The sequence below is a fragment of the Fusarium keratoplasticum genome, chromosome 6, assembly GCF_025433545.1.
Source record: "Fusarium keratoplasticum isolate Fu6.1 chromosome 6, whole genome shotgun sequence".
NCBI classification, from domain to species: domain Eukaryota; kingdom Fungi; phylum Ascomycota; class Sordariomycetes; order Hypocreales; family Nectriaceae; genus Fusarium; species Fusarium keratoplasticum.
The window spans coordinates 2,786,302-2,813,172 of NC_070534.1; the positions used below are offsets into that span (position 1 = coordinate 2,786,302).

General features: G+C 52.6%; 10 protein-coding genes across 10 annotated transcripts; 6 read left to right on the top strand and 4 right to left on the bottom strand.

Moving 5' to 3' along the window:
* Positions 1 to 23: 23 nt before the first annotated feature.
* Positions 24 to 2,172, bottom strand: NCS57_00883900 (Glutamine--tRNA ligase; the record flags this gene model as incomplete). The annotated part of the gene is made up of 6 exons (XM_053058639.1): positions 24 to 104; positions 154 to 980; positions 1,037 to 1,552; positions 1,608 to 1,681; positions 1,731 to 1,738; positions 1,792 to 2,172. 6 exons carry the CDS (start codon positions 2,170 to 2,172, stop codon positions 24 to 26), a joined length of 1,887 nt encoding a protein of 628 aa, XP_052912470.1.
* A 1,033-nt stretch (positions 2,173 to 3,205) lies between these two features.
* On the top strand, positions 3,206 to 4,778 carry NCS57_00884000 (MFS domain-containing protein; the record flags this gene model as incomplete). Its single annotated transcript, XM_053058640.1, has 5 exons — positions 3,206 to 3,687; positions 3,743 to 3,755; positions 3,810 to 4,051; positions 4,109 to 4,547; positions 4,611 to 4,778. The coding sequence occupies 5 exons, from the start codon at positions 3,206 to 3,208 to the stop codon at positions 4,776 to 4,778; spliced, it is 1,344 nt and encodes a 447-aa protein (XP_052912471.1).
* A 631-nt stretch (positions 4,779 to 5,409) lies between these two features.
* On the top strand, positions 5,410 to 8,192 carry NCS57_00884100 (uncharacterized protein; the record flags this gene model as incomplete). Its single annotated transcript, XM_053058641.1, has 8 exons — positions 5,410 to 5,439; positions 5,516 to 5,994; positions 6,053 to 6,241; positions 6,289 to 6,427; positions 6,483 to 6,934; positions 6,994 to 7,549; positions 7,604 to 7,698; positions 7,751 to 8,192. 8 exons carry the CDS (start codon positions 5,410 to 5,412, stop codon positions 8,190 to 8,192), a joined length of 2,382 nt encoding a protein of 793 aa, XP_052912472.1.
* A 2,675-nt stretch (positions 8,193 to 10,867) lies between these two features.
* Positions 10,868 to 13,281, top strand: NCS57_00884200 (uncharacterized protein; the record flags this gene model as incomplete). Its single annotated transcript, XM_053058642.1, has 3 exons — positions 10,868 to 10,981; positions 11,032 to 11,296; positions 11,351 to 13,281. The coding sequence occupies 3 exons, from the start codon at positions 10,868 to 10,870 to the stop codon at positions 13,279 to 13,281; spliced, it is 2,310 nt and encodes a 769-aa protein (XP_052912473.1).
* Positions 13,282 to 16,479: 3,198 nt separating this feature from the next.
* On the top strand, positions 16,480 to 18,004 carry NCS57_00884300 (Peroxidase; the record flags this gene model as incomplete). The annotated part of the gene is made up of 2 exons (XM_053058643.1): positions 16,480 to 17,694; positions 17,744 to 18,004. The coding sequence occupies 2 exons, from the start codon at positions 16,480 to 16,482 to the stop codon at positions 18,002 to 18,004; spliced, it is 1,476 nt and encodes a 491-aa protein (XP_052912474.1).
* A 273-nt stretch (positions 18,005 to 18,277) lies between these two features.
* On the bottom strand, positions 18,278 to 19,233 carry NCS57_00884400 (uncharacterized protein; the record flags this gene model as incomplete). Its single annotated transcript, XM_053058644.1, has 2 exons — positions 18,278 to 18,883; positions 18,931 to 19,233. The coding sequence occupies 2 exons, from the start codon at positions 19,231 to 19,233 to the stop codon at positions 18,278 to 18,280; spliced, it is 909 nt and encodes a 302-aa protein (XP_052912475.1).
* A 454-nt stretch (positions 19,234 to 19,687) lies between these two features.
* NCS57_00884500 (uncharacterized protein) lies at positions 19,688 to 20,640 on the bottom strand (the record flags this gene model as incomplete). Its single annotated transcript, XM_053058645.1, has 3 exons — positions 19,688 to 20,127; positions 20,180 to 20,431; positions 20,493 to 20,640. 3 exons carry the CDS (start codon positions 20,638 to 20,640, stop codon positions 19,688 to 19,690), a joined length of 840 nt encoding a protein of 279 aa, XP_052912476.1.
* Positions 20,641 to 21,455: 815 nt separating this feature from the next.
* On the top strand, positions 21,456 to 22,866 carry NCS57_00884600 (Zn(2)-C6 fungal-type domain-containing protein; the record flags this gene model as incomplete). The annotated part of the gene is made up of 3 exons (XM_053058646.1): positions 21,456 to 21,521; positions 21,571 to 21,690; positions 21,742 to 22,866. 3 exons carry the CDS (start codon positions 21,456 to 21,458, stop codon positions 22,864 to 22,866), a joined length of 1,311 nt encoding a protein of 436 aa, XP_052912477.1.
* A 940-nt stretch (positions 22,867 to 23,806) lies between these two features.
* NCS57_00884700 (uncharacterized protein) lies at positions 23,807 to 24,668 on the top strand (the record flags this gene model as incomplete). Its single annotated transcript, XM_053058647.1, has 2 exons — positions 23,807 to 24,419; positions 24,478 to 24,668. The coding sequence occupies 2 exons, from the start codon at positions 23,807 to 23,809 to the stop codon at positions 24,666 to 24,668; spliced, it is 804 nt and encodes a 267-aa protein (XP_052912478.1).
* A 128-nt stretch (positions 24,669 to 24,796) lies between these two features.
* On the bottom strand, positions 24,797 to 26,713 carry NCS57_00884800 (Zn(2)-C6 fungal-type domain-containing protein; the record flags this gene model as incomplete). Its single annotated transcript, XM_053058648.1, has 4 exons — positions 24,797 to 25,458; positions 25,509 to 25,804; positions 25,858 to 26,496; positions 26,547 to 26,713. The coding sequence occupies 4 exons, from the start codon at positions 26,711 to 26,713 to the stop codon at positions 24,797 to 24,799; spliced, it is 1,764 nt and encodes a 587-aa protein (XP_052912479.1).
* Positions 26,714 to 26,871: the final 158 nt, after the last annotated feature.

Here is a 26,871-nt window from a genome sequence, read left to right on the forward strand (position 1 = left end):
CAATTTTACACTATGACAATTTTCTAGTTCTTTCCCGAATCCTCCTTCAGTGATACAATACGGTTCAGCACAATCTTGTCGTCTGTGCTGTCCGAGTCCATGGCCTGCAAGAACGTTAGTTGGGCTGCTTTCACCAGGGCAATAAACACTCACGAAATAAGCAACACGCATGGCCTGGAAACGGACGGTTTCCGGTCCGCTATCTTCGCTCGTTTCACCGGCGGTAACGGGCCAGGGAGCCCTCTGGCGAACCTCGTTGAATCCCTCCTCGATCAGGGCATCAGTGTAGACAACCTCGCTGTTGGGGTTGATGTCGTTCAGGAAACCACCCTCAACGCTGGTTGGGTCATCCGACTTGAAGAGAGGGCTATGCACTCGGACCTCCAGCTTGATGGAGCCATCAGGCACCCACTGGATGTATGTCTTGGGCTTGCTCTCCTTGTCGAACACAGCCTTGATGCTAGTAACCTTGCCCGACTCGTCCTTCTCAAAGGATGTGGCCTTGATCGGGTGGGGGGCGTTAAGGAGACCGACAGTCTTTCCAGGGGCCAACCGGAAGTAGCCCTTGATGTCCTCCTCGCGGAAATCGGATCGGTCGATGTAGACAGTCTTTGTCAGGCGGACCTTGTGGTTGCCAAACTTGGGGTCCTTGGGAGAGTAAGGAACATCGAGCTCCTGGGTCTCCTCAAGGTCTTCGATGGTGACAGCGACAGGGTCCAGGACGAGCATCAGACGGGGCACCGTGTTTTCAAGGTAACGGCGAACACTCTGCTCAAATCGGGTGATCTGGATGAGAGTCTTGGCAGTGGTGACACCAAGCTCGTTGACAAAGGACAAGAGGGCACCAGGGGGGATACCTCTACGTCGAATGGCAATCAGAGTGTAGAGGCGAGGGTCGTCCCAGCCTCGGACAATACCACCCTCGACCAACTTCTTCAGTGCTCGCTTGCTCATGATGGTTCCGCTAACGTTGAGTCGGCCTATAAGATTTCATGTTAGAGTAACCAACCAACTCGTTCGATATAGTTCACCTTACCAAACTCGCGCTGCATAGGCTCGTACACCTCAAGTGTCTTGTTCAACCACTCGTAGCTCTCTCGGGACAGAATGAACTCTGTAGTGCAGAGACTGTGGGTGATGCCTTCGAAACTGTCGCAAAGGCAGTGTGTGAAGTCATAGGTAGGGAAGATCTTCCACTCGGGAGCTCGGTGGTGAGGCTTCTGCTTCTTGGGTATCCGGTACGCGGCAAGATCCCACATCTGGGGGTTTCCACTGGTGATATCCTGCTTCATGCGGAGGAACGCGGCCATGGGCTCGTATTTGCCGTCGTGCATGTCCTGGAACTTCTGGAGGTTCGTCTCGACGTCCTGCTCGGCGTGCTTGCATCGGTATCGAGGGCCCTCCTTGCCATCCTTTCCTCCACGCTGGAGCTTGATCTCAGCTTCGTTGCAGTGGCAGACATAAGCCTTCTCCTTCTTGATGAGCTCCTTGGCAAGGTCGAACAGCTTCTGGAAGTTGTCACTCGAGTAAGTGATGTCGGCGGGAGTGAAGCCTTGCAGAATTCGCATTAGATTCGGGCTTCAACCAAGCTGACACCAAAAACTCACCCAGCCACTTGATAATCTTCAGGATCCATTCAAAGTAAACTTCCTCCTCTTCGTCGGGGTTCGTATCGTCGTATCTTGGCATTCGTCAATCGTAGCTCTCACCCTTCGACACCTGTCACATACCTAAGAATCTACCAGCAATTAGTTTCATGTTTCAGCTCCATATCAAGGGGTTCGAGCTTACCGTCTTGCCACCGTGGAAGCGCGCAAAGCCAAAGTCAATGGCAATGGCCTTGGCATGACCCAGATGAAGATATCCGTTCGGCTCGGGAGGGAATCGGGTGACGACAGGCTTGACAGGTCGCTCCTTGTAGACGTCGGAGAGGAAGCCCTGCTTGAACATGGCATCGGGATCCAGCTGGGTGGGCTCCTGGGCCTTGGGCTTGGGGGCGGCAGCGGGCTTGGGATCCTTCGCCTTCTGCTCCCGCGCGGCCTGGGCAGCTGCCTTCTTGGCTCGCTTCTGAGTGCGCTTCTTCAGCTCATTCCTCGTGACCTGCTCTCCCGTCACCTCGTCAAGGACCAGCTTGACAGTGCCCTCGGTCACCTCAGCGACTGGGTCCGACATGGTGAGAAATGGTCTCGAGGTCGATCGATCGGTATTTCTATCGTCGTCTGCTCTCGCAGTCTCGGCACTCGTGGAGGTAGCTCAAGTTTGTTTGATCTTTGAAGTCGTGGTGGGGTTATTTTCTGGCGGTGGAAACTTATCATCGGAAGATGCTTGGTGGGGGAGGGGCGATGCGCACAGTCATACGCCGCAATTGGATGGGATTGACTCATACAGATAAGCGATAAGCAAGACAGCAGTGCCTAAGGTACAGCAAGCTGAGAATATGTCTGTTGATGCAACACCAATATGTGCCGAGAAATTGAGGTGGAATTTGTTCAGGAACTCACTTATACGACCGTTTAATCCTGCTGGCTGTAAGATAGGTGATTCACTCCACTACGTAGCCCATGACCCGGTCTAAAGCTGGCGGATTGATTTCTTAACCATTGGGTTCAAGTTCCTAGTCTAGGGTTAATTATCCGTCCAAGGGATTCACAGAGCTTCAAAGGACTTACTGTCAGGGATTACAGGCGGATATATAGTCCCAGGCACTGGGTAATGGGTGGCTAGAACAGTTAAGACATTGGAATGACATATCTTCCTCTCCAAGTCCAAATAAATATTATTCCATCATGATGTCCTTTCCAAAATTCAAGCCCGGATTCATACTTGGAGGGTTGTATAATTCGATCTTAAGAACACGAAACGGCTTCGTATAGATTGGTGACTTGGTGAGGATCTGGTCACCCTACACCGAGGGCCCGAACCATATTTAAGCCCAGATACAGAGTTGGAACATCACCACATGTCTTTAGACATCATAGGAAGGTCGGTCTTATTTTTGACTGCCGGAAAAAGACCAAGCGGGACTGTCAACTAGTTCTTCATGTCATTGACGCCTCTTGACATTGTCGACCCACAAGAGAGACCGTCGTCGGAGCGGAGTTCTTGTCATCTTCGTCCGAGAATCCAGTATATAACTGTTCTCCGGGACTGAAAACGTCCTGAAAACTTGAAGTTGAATGTTGCAATCCTGCGTTGAAGTCCCACAATGTCTACTACTACGACGGCCGTGGAGCTCTGCGAGCCCATAGAACGGACTTCTCGTGGTCCATACATGGCCGACACCCAGCACGAAGCAGACTCATCAACAGACGAAATCCTAAAAGCCTCCCGACTGGCCGATTCTACTGTCCCAGATGGCGGGTACGGCTGGGTCATTGTTGGCAGCGGTGCCGTGATGCTCTGGTGGGCTCTCGGAACGACATATGCATGGGGTGTGATGCAGAGGGCGCTCGTCGAGGATGGCTTATCAACGCCCGCAACGCTCTCGTTCATCGGGTCGTTGGATGCAGCTCTGATGTCAGCCCTCGCGATTATAAACTCGAGGTTGATGCGGGCGATCGGGATGCGAAATACGGCAGTGCTTGGAGTAACCGTGATGGGCGGGAGTGAGATTCTGAGCTCATTCGCCGTCAAGAACCTGGGGGCTCTATTCTTTACCTCGGGAGTGTTGATGGGCACTGGTGTCAGGTAAGTTGATTATGACCCCCCTTTGCTCATGGAATACGATCTAACAAGAGTTCAGTCTGTGTTCAGTGGTCAGTTTCATGTCTACCCAAGGAGGGTGACACCAAGTTAACATGCGTCAACAGGTTGCCTTTGCAGTGATTGCGCAATGGTTCAGCACCAAGCGTGGTCTTGCTAATGGCCTCATGTTTGCCGGAGCAGGATTTGGCGGTGCCACGCTGAGTTTCGCAGTCGATGCTCTCATCCAGAGGCTCAACATCTCGTGGGCGTATCGAATTCTCGGTCTCCTTACTCTAGCCACCGGCCTCCCGGCGGCCTGGGCTATCAGAGAGCGAGCCCCGACTCATACTCCAGGGTTCATCGAATGGTGAGCGACACGACGGACTTGCAATGCTTGCCAGACATGATTTGCTGACACATCCAGGAAATTGTTCAAATCATTCACCTTCGATCTGGTCTTCTTAGCCAGTGCGGTGGGAACGTTCCCTTTGTTTGTGCCACCCTTCTTTCTTCCGTTGTACACAAAGTCACTCGGGTTCTCGTCGACCACAGGAGCAGGGTTGGTGGCGGGTTTCAATCTTGCGTCGGCCTTTGGGCGGATAGCGTGCGGACTGGCTTGCGATAAGCTGGGATCCCTTAATACGCTGTTCCTTTCGCTCATCTTGGCGGCAATTAGCATGCTGGCGATATGGCCAACATCAACGACTCTGGCGCCCATGATCGCCTTCGTCTTGATCAACGGGGTGTCGAATGGCGGATTCTTTTCCACAATGCCGACCGTGGTGGGTAACGTTTTTGGCAGCGCACGGGTCGCCATGGCGATGAGCATGATCCTCACGGGTTGGGCTGGCGGATATTTGATGGTAAGTTGGGCCGGGGCGGACGAAATGAATGACGAGAGATATGGCTGACGCTCGTCATCGCAGGGTGCGCCCATCGCAGGTTACCTCCTCGAGGCGTATGGAGGTGCCGACGCTGGGCTGCAAGCATACCGACCAGCCATGTTTTACGCGGGATCTCTGGCTCTTGGGTCCGCGGGGATGGTTGCAACGGTTCGATTGCGCAAGAACCGGTCGCCTTGGGCCAGACTCTGAAAAGACTGCGGCTTGCGTGAGAACAAGTGTCTCCATGGTGTATTGCGTGTAACTGATGGATGTGAGTGATGGTGGTTGTCGAAAAAAACAGTGGTTATGACGAAGGAGAGACAGGGTGGGGGTCACCCGCGATGCGTTTGGACGAGACTTGGGATGAGCCAAAGATTTGAATGGCTTTACGTATCCTTTACAAGGAATATGAATGGTCGAGACGCTGCGTAAAATAGACTCAAAGGCAAAGCCCCCATTTCCGACATCCGAACCCCCCGTCGAGGCGTGGGATTTCTCAATCAGCAGCAAAATCGTCATCCCCAATGTCAATGTCGTGATATGCCTGGCAGGTGTTGCAAGCGCTTCCGGTGGAGTATCAGCCCACATAGCGCCCGCTGGCAGTGGCTGGTGCTCACCTGGGGTGCTCATACTCCCCGAGAAAGGCCTGTGGCACAAACCCACCTTGGCCGGCGACCCGGTCTCGCGGAGGGAGAGCTAGTCGTCAACGGCCCCTCGGCAGCCTTAGGCCACCCTGAGCCCTCGCACGCCATCGGCTGCTCGCCATGGGCAATTGGCAACATCACTAAAGACCTCGCGAGGTCCTCCCGACAAGCGACTCTTGAGCGTCAATCGCATCGCCATGGGCTGCCGAGTTTGTCGCGCGAGAAAGGTGTGTTTTCCCTGCCCTCCTGGTCGAGTCCGACTGCCGAGATATGGTCTTCTGACTCTGTGTGTACTTGGTGTAGGTCAAATGCGACGGCCGACCCAACGGGTGCCGCAATTGCGAGCGCCTCCAGCTTGAATGCGTCGACGATGACGGATCCAAGTCTGGCCGTCGTTCAGTTCCCGTCTCTCTTCGAAAGATCCGGACATACCGGTCTTGTACCAGCTGTCGCGTCTCCAAGACCAAATGCGACGGCGACCGCCCGAGATGCTCGCGATGTTGCTCGAGGGACCTCGAGTGCCAGTACGACGGCGGCTCGGCTCCTCGCTGGGCCCGCCACCTGAGCAAGGCGCCCACCTCGGCTTCGACCGAGGAGGATTTGAACTCTTCTCATGATGCTTCGTCCATCGCCGAAGAAAGTACCACGTCGCGAAGCTTGATCCAGTCCCGAGAGACCGACGACGCGCCGTCCAAATCGCAGAGATCCATCACCCGAGAAACAAGCAACGCCGTCCCCCCGATTGATTTTTCCGACGACACCGAACTATCTATTCATTCATGGTAAATATTTCAAACGGTTTACCCATGGAGTCAATATATATAAGTCTGACATTTATAGGCTCGTGTCACCGGATCTTCCGTCCGGGAACAATATCCGTACGGTAGTTGACCACTACTTTGCAAACATCCACCCCCTCCGATGCTTTGCTTTTGTACACAGGCCATCTTTCACTCGGCAACTCGATAAAGGCCTTGAAAATGACGATGAAAAGGCCTTGCTGTATACTATTTGCGCACAAGGAGCCAAGTATGACTTCTCCCACCCTGTCCTCGGACGCATTACTGATAAGCTAGATTCTATGCTTTGAGCCTCGAAGTAGAAGATCAGGATGCCAAGGCGAACCTGATCCGTGCCGCAGGGAACCGTTGGGCACAGAAAGCTGAGCTTCTGGTTCTTACCAACTTTGGCAAGATTTCCATCCAAAGGCTCATGGTACGTCTCGCCGGAACCTCGCTTGAGGGCAATCAACTGATATATACTTCCTCAGACATGTGTTCTACTCTACGACTTCCATTTCCGCTTGGGAGAATACACACAAGCTCTCATGCTGAGTGGTCTCGCCGTCCGGATGGCCCACGCCTTACAACTCAACGTTGAATACTCCCCTGACATCCTCTGTGCCGAAGCAAACGAATCTGCCCCGCCGGCCGTTGAAAAGGAAAGCCGCAGAAGGCTTATGTGGGCTTGCTACATTCTGGATGCCTGGACGGGTAGCGGCGTTGACCAGTTGACCCTGCTGCGTGAAGCAGATATCAAGATCCAGTTACCTTGCAATGAACGGAATTTCAGGCTCCGGATCCCTTGTGTAACGGAAACCCTTGGCGTGGGACATGTTTTGCAATTTCTGCCTCCTGCCATTGTTCCACGAAGGCCGGCTGCCAACATGGGTATCATGGCTTACTACATCCGAATCGTCACGCTGTGGAAGCGAGTTGTCAGGTTTGTTTGAATCTTTGAAGTTCCCGAAAGAGACTTCAGATTTCTAACCCTAGTCGCAGATATGTCAAGCACTTGAATACGAGCCCGCCTCCCTGGCTTCCCGAATCCGACTTTGCTGCCCTTGATGCCGACTTGCGGTCATGGGGTCGGCATCTCCCCGAGTTTATCTCTTACTCCACCGATACCATTTACGCCCGTCTAGAGTCGGATCAGCTCGGTTCACTTGTCGTACTTCATTGCACATACCACCATAATCTACTAGACCTGTACAGAATATCCATGCCAGATCTGTTCAAGTTGATAAAACCCTTCTACTTCCCGCCCAACCAGCAGGAGTTTCTACAGTCCTTGCAAGCCGACTGTTTTTACCATGCTCAGCAGATTGCGAGCATTCTTTCCGAAGCTGTTCGCCATGGAGCACGTTATTTGGCCGACAGTCTGCTTCCCTGTTTTGCTTATGATAGCAGTCGGGTTATGCTCTACTATATCGCTCGGTTACTCGATCTGAGCAGACCAGATGCCGAGACCATTGTTGCAGACGCCATCAACGCCGTTGAAAGCAATAGCAAGATCTTGAGGACCATGGCTGCTCTGTTTCCCCTGGCTGATTCTCTGGTGAGTGAAATAGCTTCGGAATATTAACGTGGAACTCGCTAACCATGGATCTAGGCCACTACAACGGAGAGATGGCTGGCCAAGATTCGCAAGACCTTCGCACAAGATGAGCATATGAGTGACATGCCTCGGCAGGATGATCAGGATAAGTGAGTTTTTAGGCCTATAATTCTGATATAATTGCTAACTTGGCGGCTTTAGATCACCAGTGCTTCCTGGAAGCTCCTCTCAGAGCAGCCCCGATGATACCCTCGGAGCGCTCGGTTTGACTCGCCTAGCCCGCGGTGAGGTTCGAGACACTAAACATGCAGAACATGACCCCTGGCATAGGGGCAGCGGAAGTGTCAGCCCGACCATGAGCAGAGCCGGACTTGGAAGCAACTCGGGATCAGTCTCGGGTCGGCGACCAACCAACCAGCTCGAGGAGACGCCGGCGCGATCAAAACTCCAGCATGAACAGCCGGTGGCTTTGAGAACACCACCAGGAACCTTGACCTCGCACATGGACAACCAAGCAGTCGACCTGAGCGACCTACAAAACTACTTGTCCTGGGACATGTATGGCATCATGGAAATGAGCGAAGCGGGCCTGAAGGCTGGCATTGAAGGCAACGCGCTACCATCCTGGACAGGCGCGATGTAACCCGGAAGCCACTTTTCGAAGCAAGATATGAGATCGCCCAGAAAACTGAGTCACCGGGCTGCCATTTCAGTGCTTGGCAAGCAATTTTGTCATCTCAGATGAGAGTTACAACCCCGCTCACGATGCGCTCCGGGCCGTCGGCTCGGACCATCGCTCGCTGACAAAGTCACACAACTGTCACGCGATGAAGGGCGTCGGGTTTGGTCGCTTCAACGATACATGCCTAGGTATTATCCATGGTGCTCTAGGCTGTCATATTGAGATTTGGGGGTCAATTGCCTCGGATTCGTGGCATACGCCACACAGGCTCCTTCAACACTATGCCTACGTTACTGGTGATCGCCTTGGACGTTGGTTGAGTATTTGTAGGATCACTACAGAGGTCCAATTATCTTCGCGGATTCTGCATGACGGTTGGCCTGGAGAATGATTCTTCACACCTATGGTGGAAGTCGGACTACCAGCGACAGGGCCTATGCATTGGACAGGATGACAGAACGAGCCGAAGGAGCTGCGAGAGCACCCACAAAGCTAAAGCCCCAAGTTCCAAACGCGAAACAAGCTGTTGTTTTGCCAACGTTGTATCCCAATCCTCACCTCATCTTGAGGGTCGGACAGGGCTCGGGAATGTGGATGACAACTACGACGCCCGTCTGAAAGATCGTGGCTTTGTCCGAACGAGGACGAGATCACCCAGTTCTTGCAAGGCTTCTCAAAAGTGTGCGAGAAGCTTGTGATGCGGGTCAAGGCATCGATGCTATGGTGCGATAGGCGGTGGAGGGCCCTGGGCTGGCTGACGATACACGGTGCTATTCCCAAGTGAGAAGCCCAACCACCTCAGATTGTGTCGTCAACCGGAACGGCCACTTATATGCCAGCACGTGTTTGCCGTGGTTCTCTACTAGGATGCCCCGACCCTCAATTAGGTTGGTAGGGCGTTTTGGTCTGTGGATGTGGCCTGGAAGAAGATTTGGATAAGATGTACAACTTGGCAGAGGCGCCAAGTATATCACAGTGAGGAAAATGGAAATGGCGGGCCTCGTTGGAGGCGTGACAGAAAGAGACAGAAGGTTTGTGGCTTGAAGACATGGGGAGGCGGCACAAAAGGTTCGCCGAGGAGGCTGAGAATGAGAGAGCCTGGGAGATGAGAGAGTCTCGGTTCCAAGTAATTCGGCGCGCAAAGAACGTGTCTGCATGTAGTGCATAAAAGGGCAAAGATGATACCATTATGACAAGAACCTGTATCGCATTGTCAATGCGATTCGATGCATTCCCATGACCCAACGAACCAAAGCCAGAAGTTGAGGGGCAGCTGAGATGGATGGATTGGTTGTCGTGTTGCATTGTTTACATGCATGTTCCACGCGAGTGTGCGAGATAGAGGCAACCGACATATGTCGGGTGCAACGCCAACGAGGTCACCTGCAGAAGTGATGGAGCGCAATCAATCGCCAATTGGATGTTTTGAAGCAGCCATTGTTTACATGGATGGATGCAAAGCAAAAGAAGCAACAAGGATGGATACCCGGTAGTTGAGGTGCGCAACATACTGCAAGCTAGACTCCAGTCGTAGCCGCGGCAGGGAAAAAAACAAGCTCTGGTTGCGGAGGTTAATGCCTCCATCTGTGATCCAGACAAACATTATCCGGTTTGTTTTTGCCTCTGCTTCCGGGCAATTGATTCGCTCGATACCAACGCCGGTCTGGTTCGCTTCTGCACATGCAAGTCAGAGAGACGCAAGGAGCTAGGCGCTAAGGTACATGTAGTCAAGGCCAAGGTCCTCTGCGGGTTCATGACCCTTTCTGTAGCCGGTCGAGATATGGTTTCTGCAAGACGCGATGCGATGCGAGGCCGCAAAACAAGGAAGACAGAAGCCGATCGTGGAGGGGCATGGGGCACGACAGCTTGTTATATGCTACGAGGCTATAGTCGTTCGATCTTAACTCGACAAAGTGGAATGCCATCCTTGAAAGACCATCAGTTCCCGGTTCACACGAGATGGGCGGGCCATCGGTTGCCCTTGGAAGTGAGGACGGAGAGCTGCGCCAGGCCAATGACGGGCGTTAGCGGGTGAAGCTCTGGAACAGCGGGTGATCAGTAGCGCTTCGGAGCAAGCTTTCAGTGGGCTCACAGTGGGCAGCACCCCTGCCAAAAGCGTGCGACAGCGGGGTAGCGGCGCTGAAACACGGACCCATGGACCGCCCCGAAATAGCCCGCCAATGGCTGGAAGCCCATCGGGACAGGGTTGCCATGGCAACTCGCTGCCCCCATCCCGGTGCCACTGCCCGTGAAGACTTCGCTACAATTCACTCTGCTCTCCCACTCCGACGCACACTCTTGTCTCAGCCATTTCTCGTCTCTCTTTCAACTCCAACCCTTCCTTCAGAAATCCGCAACGGCGGTGCATGGCTATCGACCGCTCATTGCGCATAGGATGCTATTCCCGCCTCAACGATTTCGCAACTGCTCGATGACCAACTGGGAGAGAAAGTAAACAACCGTACTAGGGACACGACTGCACCGCACCGAGACGACGATATACGTTATACCTCCCCTTCCTTGATATCACACACCTCTCACGCCTCTATCACCGACCTTCTTCCCCTTACCGGCTTCATAGCATTGTTATCGCACTACACTCCTTTCTCGCACAACGGTCCACACATCTGAACACAATGGTGGACACCAGCTATCTGGCCCAGCAGGTCAACAGCAGCATTGGCCAGCTGCACGGTCTCTTTGATGAGATCGGTGTTCCTGATCATGAGCGTGAAGCTCGCGAGACCGAGGTACGTTTGGTTCACGGCTAGGAGGTGACGGCTTGCTAACTTGGGTGCAGCTCTTCTCAGCTCTATCCGAAGCCCTCAACAGCCAGGTCCGACTCGTCACTTCTGAGAAGAAGGAGATGATCGACGAGGCAAAGAGGATCATTACTATCATCCGCCAGATGGAGTCTTCTCTCGACGACTCGAAACGTCGCCGTGACTATGAGGAGGACGATGACTTGACCATCACGTACCCCTTGATGCGATGCTTGCAGGTGCTCAAGGAGAAGCATATTCAAATTAGCCGACTCCACAAGGAGCGGTTTGAGCAAGTCAAGAGTGAGTTTCTCTCACCAAACTACCCCCTATCGACATGTCGCTAACTATTTGCAGAGCTCGTCCAAGCCCTCGAGTCTTACTCGTCTCACCTTGAGCCCACCTTCGTCCAGATCGCACTCCCTCCCACAGCACCGAACCAATCCATCCCCCCGAACTTTGATCTTTCCCCTTCCTATGTCGACAAGCTCGACAGCGAGTTTACGCGAGTATATGAGGAGTATTCTCGTCGCATAGCCACCGTTCAAGCCCTCGCCGACCAGATCATTGGACTTTGGGCGGAACTTGGCGTTCCCCAAGCGCAACAGGACGGCGCCATCGTCAAGTACTACCGAGACGCGCCCGAGCAGCTCGGTCTGCACGAGGAGGACATTGACCGACTGCGCACCAAGCGTGACAGGCTCTCGGAGGAGAAAAAGAACCGAGAGAGGAAGCTGAAGGAGCTTCGATCTGCTGTTGAAGCACTTTGGATCAAGCTTGGTGTTGATGAGAGCGAGACCAAGCCTTTCCTCAACTCGAACCGTGGCTGTGGTGTCAGGCAGATCAACGAGTTTGAGGATGAGCTGGCACGGTTGAACGAATTGAAGCGCCAGAACCTCCACCTCTTTGTCGAAGACACTCGCATCAAGCTTCAAGAGCTGTGGGATGCACTGTACTTCAGCGAGGATGAGATGCTCGAGTTCACGCCGGCCTTTTCCGATGTCTATAGTGATGCTCTTCTGGAGGCCCATGAGCGTGAGGTTGCCCGGCTTGAGGCTCTCAAGGAGCAGCGCGCACCCACACTTTCTCTGGTTGACAGGCACAAGAGTTTGATCAAGGAACGAGATGACCTCGCGACATCGAGCCAGGATGCATCGCGGTTGATGGCTCGAGGTCAGAAGGGCGAGAAGAGAGATCCCGGCAAGCTGCTTCGCGAGGAGAAGATGCGCAAGCGCATTGCCAAGGAGCTACCCAAGGTCACGGCTGATTTGCGCAAGGTGCTCGCTCGGTGGGAAGACGAGTATGGACGACCATTCCTCGTGTTTGGCGAGAGATACTTGGATGAGTTGGAGGCTGCCGACGGGCCGAGGAAGAATAACATCCCGCCAAACCGCTCCAAGACACCATCTGGACATCCTCCCTCCGCTATCAAGGCTCCCAAGTCGGTTCCCGCACGCGCTCCTCCCAAGTCTATTCCTCCTAGGTCCATGACCAAGACACCCACAGCTGGTGGTACTCTCACCAAGCGCCCTCAGGCCCCCGCATCCTCCACCACCAAGGGCAGCCCTTCACGGAGCCCTTCCCGAATCCCTGCCCGCGTCCCTCTCTCCAACTTGAAGCATGGAAACAACTCTCCTGAGCGACCCCGGCCAGAGTCGAGGGCCGATTCTTTCCGACAAGCTCCTCCATTGATGAGAGCGCCTCCACCCAAGATGCGAGACCTTGTGCCTCTGCCTGAGTTTGAGGCTCCCGCGAACCCTTACAAATCAGTTGGCCTAGCATCAAGCATCGTTCGACATGTTGAGCCTGAGGATGTTTACGATGACCGGCCGCGAACAGAGCGTTCCAACTCTGGTCAGTCCCAGTACAGCCAGTCTCAGTACAGTCATCCCAGCTACAGCGAGAGCCATCCCAGCTATAGTGAGGATAGCTATGACGAGCGATTTGCCACCATTCGATCACAGACCTACCGTCAACCTGTTCAACCGCCACGACAAATTTCTGGCAACTCGATGACCTCGACAAACATTTCAGGGTCTGAGAACTGGGAGACGTATGACGATAACAGCGAGCCTGAACCAGACGCGTCTGATGCCTACTATGCCAAGCTACGGGCAGCTCACAGCAAGCGATTCACCCCCGAGCAAGGTCATCGACCAGGAAGCAGTCAATCCAAGCGCATCCGAGGAATCCCCCCATCGGCATCGTATGGCGGACCGGTGATGATTGACCAGGATGGCAACCGCATCATCTCTGGAAGTGAGTGGACTGACGAAGACGCCTACTGAGCGTCATCAAATGATATGAGTCGGTTTCTCGCCGACAAGTCAATCTTGCAAAACGAATGATGCACGATGATGGATTCACGCAAGCTTTTCATGATGATGCGGGCATCTCGCGACGGCCTTGGGTGAGCTGAAAAAGAGCGCCACGAGGACAAAACAAAACCTGTCTTGTTGCGGCGTTGGCGCATAAAAAGGACATCTCGCCTACGACTATTCCAGTCAAGACAGGCGTCTTATCATCTCTCCTTTGGACATGTTTGCTCAATACCTCTTTCCGTTCTGACTTTTATTCTTTTCTAACTGTTCATGTTACATTTCGTCGGGCCCGACGCCAGGTTCTGTATTCTTTTTCTTTTTTTTCGAGAGCCTGTCTTTTATGCAGCCTCCCCGGTACGAGAGCGAGGCTTTGCTGATAGGAATACTCGGTTGTGTGCCCAGGTTAATGAGGGATGTGCATCGAAAGGGGGCGAGGGCTATGGAAGGAAGGGTAGGGATGGGGGATGGATGGATGGAAGGCGTCCCGGATGGTTGGCGTTTAGTGTATATATGGATGGAGTGAGGTCGAGCTCCTCAGCTAGGTTCTTCAGCGATGCCAATTTCCTTGTTGCTACTTTTGACTTGTGTCTGTGATGTGGCGATAGCTTGCGAGTGTGATACAGTGTCTTATAGGCATAAACGAGCTGACGGGCTTTGGGCGTCCTACATTACAAGGATGCTCAGAAAGGCTTGAGCTAGAAACCGTTGTGCTTTGCTTCGCAATATGTCGAGAACACTCGTCAGCCGTCGATCCATAGATAGTCAAACGATTGGGTTGTCTCGGTGATCTCGTGTCACTTTTATGAAGCTTTGGGCAAGACGTGTGGGATTGCCTATTTAGGCAGCCTAGCGACACGCCGTTGGATGAATTCTCCGAAAGGGCTGTCTCGCGAATTAAGTGGGTGGAAACCAAGGTTTTTTGGCTCTTGGCCTGATGGAGCTCGCTGGATCTACCCTATAATTGGCAATATTTATTCTATCGCTAATCGTTTGAAATGATGTGATATATGATGCCGTCGGTAATATCAAGTCCATAGCGAGGCTCTGCTAGAGGTGTAACCTGTGGTGTTGGTGCTACCCCGGACCTGGCTGATGGAAACTCGGGCCATTAAGAGGTAGGATAATGGATGATGAGATTGATGTGGGTATAAGCATGGCCACATGGCAGTTGACCATGTACTGGTCTATGCACGTGTAAAAGGTATGACCTTGTACAACGCAGAAGAGATGTATACTGAGTACGGAGCAGAGCTACAGTGGCAATGAAGACCAATAGGCTCTCACGCGAATAAGCAGTGCGTACTCTACGGCCATGGCAGCTATTCTTGGGTATAGACTTGGCTTTCAGCCTGACAAGACGTCAACGTTGCTTCTAGGCAAGTCATGTGTTTGACTCCGATAGGGCGCTAGAGGATACAGCTAGGTGATATACTGTCGGAGCGTTCCAGAATCCGGTGAGAGTGTCTCGCCCGAGTCCCGGCTTGGCGAGATGATCCCCCCGGAGGTGGGGCCGCTGAAGATCGGATCTCGCCCACTTCCCTCAAGCGAGTGCATACATAGCAGAAGCGAGGGAAGTGATTATAATAGACCTGCAGTAGCCTTGCATTTCGGGATATTCTTGCGACCATGCCAGCTGAGTTCAATTCGTTTCAGGATCCGCTGGCATCGCTAGTCAGTCATTTCCTCTTCAGCTCATTTCATTTCCCTTCACCGTTAATAGAACACAAGCCAGCCTTACCAGAGTGGGCAACGCTTGTTTTTGGTCCGCGTCGATTTTTTTCTGTCCCGTTTCTAAAGGACGACGCCACAACTGGGTCTGGCGCAGGGGGAGTTTTTTCGTTGCTTGTTTCCGTGCGACGGCTCAGGAGGGAGGTTACTCTGGATCATTACTTTTGACAGGCTTCTGATTGGGTGTCAATGTCTGTAGGGATGAAGTGGCTGGATGGAAAAGGAGGGAGTATGGAGTTGATTTGACATGTCGTGACGTTAATGAGTTCCATCAGAGGCTGTCAGCGACATGTCTGGGCCGTCCCCCTTCACATCATGGCTGAGTGTCTCATTAACGTTAAAACGCGTAAGTCGTTTGCTCTACTCACCTGGCGTAGTGCAACGCCAACACTCTCAACATCAGCTGTAGGGCAATCCAGACCACCTCCCGCTTTCAATATTGACCAGGGTATGAACCACCGCCTGGGGGCCCATCACCGTGGAGCACACTTGCAGCCGATCCTCCGGAATTTGAGACTTGGCGTCACGGGCGCTTGACTTTGAATAGACTTGCGGTCGTGTGCTGTCCAATGGGATGTGTACAATTCCAAATCGGTTATCCCGTTGGGCTTGTGATGGCCTCTTTTGAAGGGTCATGGTTGCAGATACGATATTACATGCAGACGCGGCACGACCAGGCCCTCTCCTTGAGAAGGGGATGCATCTTCAGTTCCTACGTGTCAATTGTCCATGGATACAGAGTGTGCTATTAGCTTCGCCGACTTGGTCCTCAGTGGTGATACTCACCTTGGACACAACCTCCTGCAATGAACTCGGCAGTTCTCAACACCATCATCACTTGAAGTTTCTCTGAGGGCAATCAGGCCAGAACGGTCGTGATGGGCTCACCAAACACCAAGCTAAGAGCGCTGGTAAAGATGGACGAGGCGTCAACGCCTGGCGCCTCGAACGGACTATCCGGCTCCACAACCGAGCTTTCCTCTTTGATCTACAGCTCAGTGATGCTAAACCACTTTGGCAGGCTCAAGGACCTTGTGCAGAGACAATGGTCCCCATATGGTCAGGGGTAGAGAAACACATGGCGTCCGGGCACCCATGTTCGTTTCGTTTCCTCGCTCCGTCCACGATCGAAGGGGGGCCAGGGGGCCTGGAACTGACGTGCCGAGAGTTCTCGGCGTCCGGGCTGCGGATGAAGGCCCAGATGTCGTGTATATATCAGTTGTTTCCTCTCCTTCAAGTTGAAGAGGATTTGATCTGGAACTCACACTTTCTTTCTCCATCTATTCTTTTCTATACGTTTTATTAGTCTTATTCTACACTCGCTATACACCTTATACTCAAGGATCTTTTATACACCATCGTTTACACTGACACTCGCTCATATCTCAACTTACATTCTATTCTACACTTGCAAAGACTCTTTTACACATCGACACTATGAAGCTTTCTACCATCGCGGTAGCCGCTCTCGCGGCCGCCCCCATCTCCGAGGTTGCTGCTCACCCAGGAATGGGAGACACCATCCGTGAGATCAAGCGCATCGCTGCTCGCACCACATGGGGTAGCAGCAACACTCAGAACAACAAATGGGGTAGTTCTGGCAGCTCGAGCAATGGCGGCAGCAGCTGGCCTGGTCAGAGCCAGAACAACGGCGGCCAGAACAGCTGGAACAGCGGAGGAAGCCAGAGCAGCGGTGGTAGCAGCTGGCCCAGCAGTGGCGGCAGCAGCAGCGGTAGCAGCCAGTCTGGCAACGGCTGGTCCGGCGATAGCTTCAACTCCAACCAGCTCCTCGGCGACCTCCGCACTCTCAGCGACAGCTCCCTCACCCGCGTCGGCAGCGACATCAAGAAGATCCTCCAGGGCAGCGGCAACCCCGAGAGCCGGGACCGCTACTTGGGAGTTCCCCCCATGAACACACCTCGTTGCAAGCGGGACACTTGCTGTGTGTGGAAGTACATCTCTGATGAGCTGCACACACTCTTCCAGGGTGACTCTGGTCGCTGCAGCAAGTGGGCTCGCTATGCTGTTCGCATGGGTTTCCACGATGCCGGCACATGGTCCACCAAGACCGCAGCCCAGGGCGGTGGTGCTGATGGTTCCATCATCCTGGCTGGTGAGCTCAGCCGTGGCGAGAACCTCGGTCTCCAGGACATGGGCAAGAAGTACCAGGAGGTGTACACAAAGTACCACGACAACCTCGGCTTCGACCAGGTCACCTACGCCGACCTCATTCAGATGGGAGCCAACATCGCCGCCGTGACATGCCCCCTCGGTCCCCGCGTGCGCTCCTTTGTCGGTCGTCAGGATAGCAAGAAGGCCAACCCCAACAACCTCCTCCCCAACGTCAATGGCAACGCTCTATACCTCATCAACCTCTTCAAAGACAAGACTATCGGCCCTGATGATCTGGTCGCCCTCATCGGCGCCCACACAACCTCTCAGCAGAACCACGTCAACACCGACCGTGCTGGTGATCCCCAGGACAGCACCCCCGGTGTGTGGGATGTCCTCTACTACAAGGAGACCATCGGAAACGCTCCCGACCGCGTCTACAAGTTCCAGAGTGACATTGCCCTCTCTAAGCACCCCCTGACCCAGCCCGCCTTTGAAGCCTTTGCCGGTGGAAACGGAGCCCAGCGTGCCTGGAACGTGGTAAGTTCAACTCTCCCTTCTCCTCAAGAACATCTCCTAACTTGTATAGGATTACGCCCGCGCCTACGTCCGCCTCAGCCTTCTCGGCGTCAACAACATCAACGACCTCACAGAGTGCACCAAGGTCCTGCCGCAGCCCATCGACGGCTACAAGCACCGCGACGGCAGCCGGTTCAGCAAGTGGCTCCAGAGCGATGACAATTCGTGGGACTCGAAGAAGATCTCGCAGGAGGTTGAGAACGGATACACCATCTCGACGCCCGACAACAAGATCCCTACCAAGCGTGGGCCCTGGCGCAAGTGGTGGTGATCTACAAGGTCACATCCATCATGATGTAAAGCACGGCGTTAGGGGTAGCAAGAGCAGGACAAGGGATACGGGACTTGGGCTTACACATATGCCTCTTCAAGGCACAATTAATCCATCCATTTAATTCTTCCTAATACAAGATTATCCTATACTTGTTGAGCGAATTGAGAGCCATGCATGATGAGTGAGTGAATCATTCAACTGATCTTCATAGCGCCATGATTAGCGGCCAAGAGAGAAAACTCTACCAAATGCACAATTCTACCCAAAACATTATCCCTCGGCTGTCCCGTTGACCTGCCCTCGTCTCTCCCCTCTAACCAACAAAGCAAGGCTCGTCCCTTCTCTCGTCCGGCATACACCTGCTCCAACAGCCGCCTGAATCGCCCTGATAGCATACGAATGAACCGTCAAGGACAGGAACTGGTTATCCTTGGCTTCTTCAAAGATCTCCTCCAACGCCCGCTGTTTCCTCTCGACATGCTCCTCCCTCGTCTCTGGCCCACTTCGCTTTCTAAAACCGTCATCCTCGGTGAGGCCTTCTTCGATCTTGTAGTTGGGATAGCTCTCCGATATCCAGGTGCGCGATCTTCGGAAGTCGCATGTGTGCATGGTGATGCGCTCTCGGAGCAGTTCTTTCACCACGGGCTGGAACTCGGCGGAGTGAGACAACATGAGTGAGGAAAAGACAAGAGATGTTGTTTGTAAGCAGCGAGCAAGAGGACTAGTGTAGAGAATCTCGGGGAGAGGTGCGCCGTCCATGTCTATGAGATTGGTCCAGAAGGTGTTGAGTTCAGCTGCTTGTTGAATGCCTACGTCGGTAAGAAAGGCGTCAAACCAAGTCTCTTTGTCGTTTCCATCCTGAAATGATACCTTGCTCTATGCGGCTGTCAGTATTTGGACCTGAAAGACATGGATCAACTCACATTCCAGGCCTCACTTCCCACCTCAGCATGGACCTTGTTGTGTACTCCAGTTCCATGGCGCGTCAGGTAGAGCAGCTTGTAGCAGACATTCTCGGGGCATGTCTCATTGAGCCATCTCACGTAGGCTGCCAGCCGAGCCCAGTCCCGCTGATCTGATGCGCTTGGATCATCGGAGGGATATTTCTGACCCGGGATGAGGCCCAGGCTGGGCTGAGTCGTGACCTTGCCTTGAGGATACTGGTGGGCGATATCCGCAATCTCAACAAAGATGCCGGGCTCGGCCTTGAAAGTCCAGGTGGTCATGCCTGCCTTGAGCGGGCAGTATCGCGGCTGGTGTGTTGAGTCAAGTTAGTTTATGGCTAGAATGCCATGGCGTTTGACTCAGATAATGACGTAGTTGTTCCGGCAAAATTGTCATCAGACTCGGACCCGGGGTGACTCCGCAAATGCGGGGCTCCCGAGCTGAGCGGCATCGGAGCTCCGGTTGGCTTCGGGGCCGGAAGTCGGTGTAAATGAATGTCTTGATTTGCTACTATTTCAAACGCCTAACAAAGGAAACCCAGTCTATATAAACGCAGTAGTTCCATCTAACACATCACATCCTCTCCTGTTCGCTCATAGCATTCTGCCCGAAGTCCCCAATCCCCGTTATTAATACGCCAACTTCTCAAGAGCCAAAGTGCTTGACAAAGCAGGGAGCTCTCAATACAATGCTTCCATCAAAATCGGCACGCTACCGCAGATCTCCTATCAATCCTCAGCGCAGAGATTGGAGCTGGTTCTCGGAATCCGTGTTGTAAATGCGCTGCATGCTCTGCTTGTTGATAATGGCAGACGGATGGAACACGTTAAAGATGACCGAGACGATTAGCATAAGCGTCGCGTCAAAGACGTAGATATAGGCCTCCTTGGCCATGAGCTCCCCGTCCTCACCCATGACATACTCGATGACCCTGAAGATGGACCGGACCATGATGAGCGCGCTGGACACGTAAAGGGCGATGAGGAGCTTCTTCCACGGCGAGTGAATCTTGAGGCTGGCCGATGTTGGTTCGTTATGGATTCGACGGTGGAAGACGATGGCGACGATCATGAAGACGCCGAAGAAGATGAGCTGGATGAAAAGACCGACAATGATGATTGTCTGTCCCCTATCGCGGGCTGACGAATCCTTGGCTCCTGCGAGCATACCGCCACCTGTGCCATTGTCAACCTCATTTCTGTACCACATTGTTCGTCTCGCACTCACCCATGCCCTGGGCAAGGATGGAGGCCACATCGCCAAACAGAAAGATCTTGGTCAGCCATTTGAGCCTGACCATGGAGTATTTATCAGCTTCGAGGAGCCGGATGAGTCGACCGAGGACCATGTAAATCGAAGCGGCGTAGAACGGGGGACCTAGAAGTAAAAGAAGGGCCTGGATGATGTAGGGACCCTTGGACCATTCTCCCGAGTCCTCGCTCGCGTTGACTGCTCTTCCTCCGTATCCGATTGCCTCAACTGTGTATTCAGGATTAGTTTGTTTGTCATGTGGATGTGGGTGTTCTTTTCGAGTTTTTACCTGCACAACCGACAACAAAGGGAATAAAGTACCAAGACCTCAGGCGTGCGACCTGATAAGCGTGGTAGAAACCGGATAGCCCAAAGGCGACAATGAAGATGATTGCCGCGGCCAAAGACGGGTCATACTGATAACGGTCGTTGGCCATGTTGAAGATTCGGTGTTTGGATTATGGGAATTGGTTTGTTGATGTTTTTGTGATTCAAAATCAAAGCTGATTGTTTGAATGTTGTTGTTTGTCCATGGGGAAGACGGCCTTGACTTAAATGCTTTCAACTCGACATCTTGATACTGACATCTCGCGAATAAAGGAGAGAAGCGAAAACGAGAATCGCCATCGTCACCTCTTGACGTAAGCAACACGAGCAAGAAGGCCGCCAAAGAAGCAACCTTAATGGTTTTAATTTCAGAAAATGCACCTCGTTTATCAAAGATATGTCTATATGAGCCGCGATCTAACTCTGTTTCAGCTAGATAGCCATGAATAAAAAAAAAAGTTTAGGAGGCTCAGCCTTGAAAATGGGGTTGCCTCGTTATCGGAAGTTAATGCGATTGATCAAGAGACAAGCTTAATGTTGGTCGAGACGAGATGGCCTTGAAGCGCTGGATCAAGCTGTGCACGGTTGAGGCTTGGCCTCCACAGTAACCGCTCCTCGTTTTCGCATCTCGATATTATTGGTCAGATCTCAACCAAAGGGCAATTCACTACGTCGCATGTGGCTTAGTAACACTCGCAAGGGTCTTGATCTCGTCTCGTCGGGTCTGTCGGGAGTTGCCCGTCTGCAACGGCCGACAACAAGTTCCCGCCGCGTCATCAACTGTGGCTTCTGGTGGGTGACGATGGTATGGAGAAGGGGGGTTCAAAGAAGCTTTTGACTCTATAGCCAAGATATACACTCCCGGCTAGACTTGCATACGCCCACTCTTTTTGACATCACATTGCCCATCACATCCCCATCAACCATGAAGCGGCTCGGGTATAAGAAATCCCGTAAGGGTTGTTTACGGTGTAAACAGCGAAGAGTCAAGGTTGGTAGTGTTCCCCTCGGGTCAGAATGTCCCACTCATTGTTTCTCAGTGTGACGAAAAGGTCCCCTGCACTGCGTGTTGCAGACACGGCGTGCCCTGCAGCCTCGAGGGGTCAGGCTCTGTTACCCCTGAGGTCCCATCGGGTCGAGACCGTGTGCCAGCTAGACAGGTGGGTAGACGCTCCCTTTCATGCAGATCTCAAGTACTGACAAGCCAGTAGCAACCGTCTTCCTCTAGGTCTTCTTCTGAGAGGAGCAAGGAGCAGAATACACCGCCCACATCTGACTTGTTTTCATGCTTTTCACATTTCCAATCCGAGGCCGCAAACAACCCACAAGATCCAGGTTGGATATCAGATATCGAACTAACACATCACTACACGGCCAACGCCCATCGGACTCTATACTCACCATGTTGCCACGCATACAACGCGCTCCAAAACGATGTCCCAAGAGAAGGCTTCTCCCATCCCTTTCTCCTCCACCAACTCCTCGCTTTCTCCGCCCTCCACCTAGCCTTCTTGAAACCAGAGTCTCGCAACAGATATCTCATCCAGGCCTCGCAGCACCAAGGCGTGGCCATCAGCACCATGAACTCGCTCTTGGCAAAGCCTCTGCCATCGAGTGAATTCCACGCCATGTATGCAACTTCGATCTTTGTCGCCATAAGCGCTTTTGGCACCTATCCCAGCTGCGATAGGTATCAAGAGTCTTTCCGTCCCATCGATGGCTTGGTCGACATATTCATCCTCATCCGCGGCATGAACATTCTCCTCCGCTCATCTGGTGAGGAGTTGCGAAGCGGACCCTTGAAGGGTTTACTGAGCGGGTGCAATTGTCCACCCTTTGAGAACATTGGCCGCCTTGATACGGTGGCTTCCAAGCTAGGAGATCTCCTACCAGCTGTACAAGACCAATTACCCTTGCTCGACACTGAAGATGGACAGCTCTGTGTAGACACCATCGCCGGGTTCATTGAAACCATCTCGATGGTCACCAGCAACCCCAAGTCGGCGCCAACACCCGAGCTGAGGGTCATCTTTGCCTGGCCCATGGGACTCTCAAGCACCTTTCTATCACTCTTGAGAAACTGCGAGCCACTGGCCCTGGCAATCCTTTCTTACTACTGCGTGCTGCTTCACTCGCGAGAACCAAAGTACTGGTTTCTCCAAGGCTGGACGAACGCGCTGATGAAGGTTGTGGTGGCAAAAGTGGTTGGTACACGGTGGGAGGGACTGATACAATGGCCATTGCAAGTGATGAGAGAAAATGAGACGGCTACGGGGACTGTAGAGGAGCACCCGGAGTCTCGCGCCGCCCAAGAGGTAACGTATCCCATATGTTGACCAGGAGCAGATGCTTCTGCTTTAAAGATAAGAGAGTTAGTTGCTATAGACAATGCCGCTATCGAATCCTCACTCTTCACGATTTTCCATCACGGAGAAAACTTGACTTACAGATCTGACACTATCATATCATATTAGAACTTTAATTGTCTGACAAAGAAAGGGACCAAAGGTTGAGCAAACTGACCAAGAGAAAGGGGTTATTATGGCCTGCCGCCTAATATGGAATTAAGCCCCAAATTCAGGCTTTGGTCGTTTGTTGCTTTGCGTGGCCGAACTTTAAACCTCATGATTGAAAAATCTAATGACCAAATCTATATTGCGGCGGCCCATAGGGCACGGTATATTTGTCTTGGAAAAATGGTGTATTATTGTCATTGATGTCATACAGGCTACAGGTCAAGGTCAGAGTACCCCACGCACCCGGAGAAACAATCAAGTCTTCTCCCCTAAATGAAAGTGTTGGCCTTGCCATCACAGATCCGTTCCATCTGCCAACACTTTGGTATTGCCTGTTCTGACCGCGCTTGTAGTTCTCGGCTCTTTAGCTCGTGCAGTGAAGGTGAAAATCCCCGAGCTTACAATACTAGATTTGAAATCAAGTCATATTCTATTTGGAATCACAGATGTCAAGAATCATGTGGCTTATTCAAAGGTGGTATCTCGTGTTTATCTTCTATTCGATATTGTGGAGGCGCGGATCGGGTCAAGATACTTCGGCCGACCGGTTCCTCGGACCATCCGATCAACAACCACAACACAGTCTGTGCCTAGAGCTGCCTCCTTATATATTGTATTGCGCGTGTTTAAAATAGCATGGTTGATAAATATATAAACCTAGCTCGTCTTGCAAACAATTCAATCTTCAATCCACACTTCACCTGCACTCGTCAACATACACAATCACAATTCAACAAACACCCACCAAACAATAGTCATCATGCCTTCCTACGCCATCACAGGAGCCTCCAAGGGCATCGGCTCCGAGTTCGTCCGCCAACTCTCCCAAGATCCCTCAAACACCGTCTTCGCCATCGTCCGCGACCCCGAGCTCCCCAAGCTCAAGCCCCTCGCCGAGCCCAGCAACGTCCACCTCATCAAGGGCGACGTTACGGATCCTACCTCCATCCTCGAGGCTGCGTCTCGTGTCTCAGCGCTCAGCGGCGGCAAGCTTGATGTGCTCATCCACAACTCCAACGCCAATGATATGGAGACCATTGCGTATTCGCCGACCCAGGTCCCCTTTGACGTTGATGCCACAAAGAAGTTTTTCGATCTTTCTTTCCACACTGCCATCTACGGTGGTCTCTGGACGACGAACGCCTTTCTCCCGCTCATTGAGAAGGGAACTGATAAGAAGATTATCCACATCTCGAGTGGCATGGCCGATATCGACCTCATCCGAAAGGCAGGCATCACCCATACCCTTGCCTACGCGGTTGCCAAGGCAGGCATGAACGTTCAGGTCGCCAAGTACGCCGCCGAGCTCGCCCCCAAGGGAATCAAGACGCTTGCCCTGAGCCCCGGATGGGTCGACACATATGAGGGACCCTGTAAGCTTCCCCCCGTCAGTTTACAAACCATTGCAAATATCTAATTTTTTTTTGTTAGTGCCAAAGCCTGCAGAGGTGGTCCAGATCGTCGAGGCCTTGAGGGCCCAGTTTGTCAAGGTTGCTCCAGAGCTCAACGGGCAGATCACTCCCGAGGAGAGTGTCACGAAGCAGCTCCAGGTTATCGCCAACTTGAACGAGGAGACGAGCGGCTCGTTCATGAGCCACCGGGGACTCGTGGGTCAATACTAGGAGCATGTACATAAGATCGTGTCAAGGCCTGAATCACAAAGGGACCACCTGTATAGACGGAGGAACTAGAAGGATATTAGTATGATTATTCGATAGGTTGTACATTGATAAATAGACATACACATTCATTAGGTCCCTTCATATCTTCCAAACCCATTCATCACCTCATTCCACCAAGCTTGATCAAAAACCTGGTTATGGGTGAGGAGTGGAACATCTGCCATCTCTTGTCTCAAGTCAACACCCCCCTCCCACATGTCGCTCTGCTCAACCACCACATCCTCGCCAACTTCCCATGGATCAACACCTGTAGAGTCCTTGATACGCTTATCGTAGCACTTGGCAAATAGCTTGACTCTAGAATGAAACACGTTGAATAGCTCCAACTCCTTGTCCGCCTCGGGGACGTTTCTCGCCGTCTTCTCTAGCCTATTTCTCACCTCAGATATGAGCTTGAGAAAGTTGCCCTCGGCGAGGATACCTCGCACCGCCGCCTGGTTAACCGGCTGATCCTTTTCGCCTAGGAGAGACTGGATAAGCGCCCAAGTGGTCTTGGCCAGAATCTCAAAAGTCGTCCAGACCCGGTCTAGCGTGACAAACGTGATTTGTCGAACCTCTGCCTCTGGGGTATTGATCAAGTTCTCGATTATTGATCTACTCAGTTTGAGAGCCCGCCACAGCATGGTGCTTCTTCTGGCAGCCGTGCTTTCGGAAACCCAGAGACTATCTACGAGGCAAAACCGCAGGGTGGACAACTCGGCGCATTCAATTTCCATTTGCAAGAAGCGCTCTGGATCGCAGTTAGTATGTTTAAATGAACGGGTTGGAATACCAACTCACCAACAGGCTTGGGACAACCAACGAGAGCTCTTGCTACTGAGCTCTTCAGCTCCTCGAGCTCACGAGTGTATCTAATGCTGAAGATTTGGGTAAGAACTTCAGCTCCGGCAGATTGAAACACGGTCTTGTGCGCATGGTGATCATCATCCACTTTGCTCATGAATGACTGTAAGCGAGCAAGTTGCCCAGCCCACGGGTCACTCAAACATGCTGTTGAAGCTGCCAGCTCCCGAGAACAATCCTCCACCTGCTTGCTGTGCGGGAGACCGACTGGTTTGTTCAGCATCAGTCTCAAGCTTTGGCACATGATGAGTTAATCCTTTGATCGACCAGGGGAAAGTGCACTGACCTTCCAGAGAGCCAAAATGTCCCGAGGACAGCATGTTGCTCCTCTATCGTCAAACCCGTCTTCTTGTCCAGATCCAAGTCGTACACCAGAGTTGTGCACAACTGGACAAACATCACAGCTTCTCGCTTCCCAATATGGAGAGGGTGGCGATACCACGCAGCATATACAAGAAGACCCTGCAAGAGATCCAAACTCCTCTCAGCATCGCGGATGATCTTTGAGGTGATCTGATCCATGATCTCGTTGTACAAGCGTTTGCGAAGAGGGTGTAGAAAGTCCATGGTAACTCCAAGGATGCAAAGGCAGAGAAAGGGGCTGTGGGCATGAATATCGATAGCCGACCTCTCAAGAGCAACGACAACGAATGGGAACTTTGACGTCCAGTTGGACTTGAAGTCGGCTATAAGAGATTCTGCCTCACTCGTGCCCACCAACTCGTGCAATACGGTAACTGGTGGTTCGTAAGGGGTAGCATCTTGAGTATCTGCCACAAGCTCACCCAAGGAATAGTCTTCAACTCTGTCGCCAGAAGACGCAGTAGAGGTTGAAGCAGTGCTAGTTTGAGGATCGTTCTGCTTGGTCAGGTGTGAGATCTGAGCCATGAGGCCATCAATCTTGCTTTCGAGAGCTTCCACTCGACTATCCCGAGTCAGCATTACCCATACCAATCACAAAGGTTAAAAACATACCCTGTAACTCTTTGTTTACGCCTCCTTTCGGGCATATTCTGATACTCGCAGTGCTTACCCAAACGGGAGCATCGCTCACACCGGCCGTTGGCATGAGGTGTACATTTCAGCTTAGCCGATGTGCATGGCACGCAAGCGCGACGCTTGGCGATCGAATCAGGAGCCATTGGGTCCTCTCTCTTTCTGGTAAAGTAGCAAAAGATGAAGCTGAAGTTGCACCCGTCGGCCGATCGAAGTAATGAAGGGATCGGGTCGGGTTGTTGGAGTATCCGACCCGAGCCGCGCTTGATATGTCAGCGCTTACATCCTCACCATTGGTCAGGTT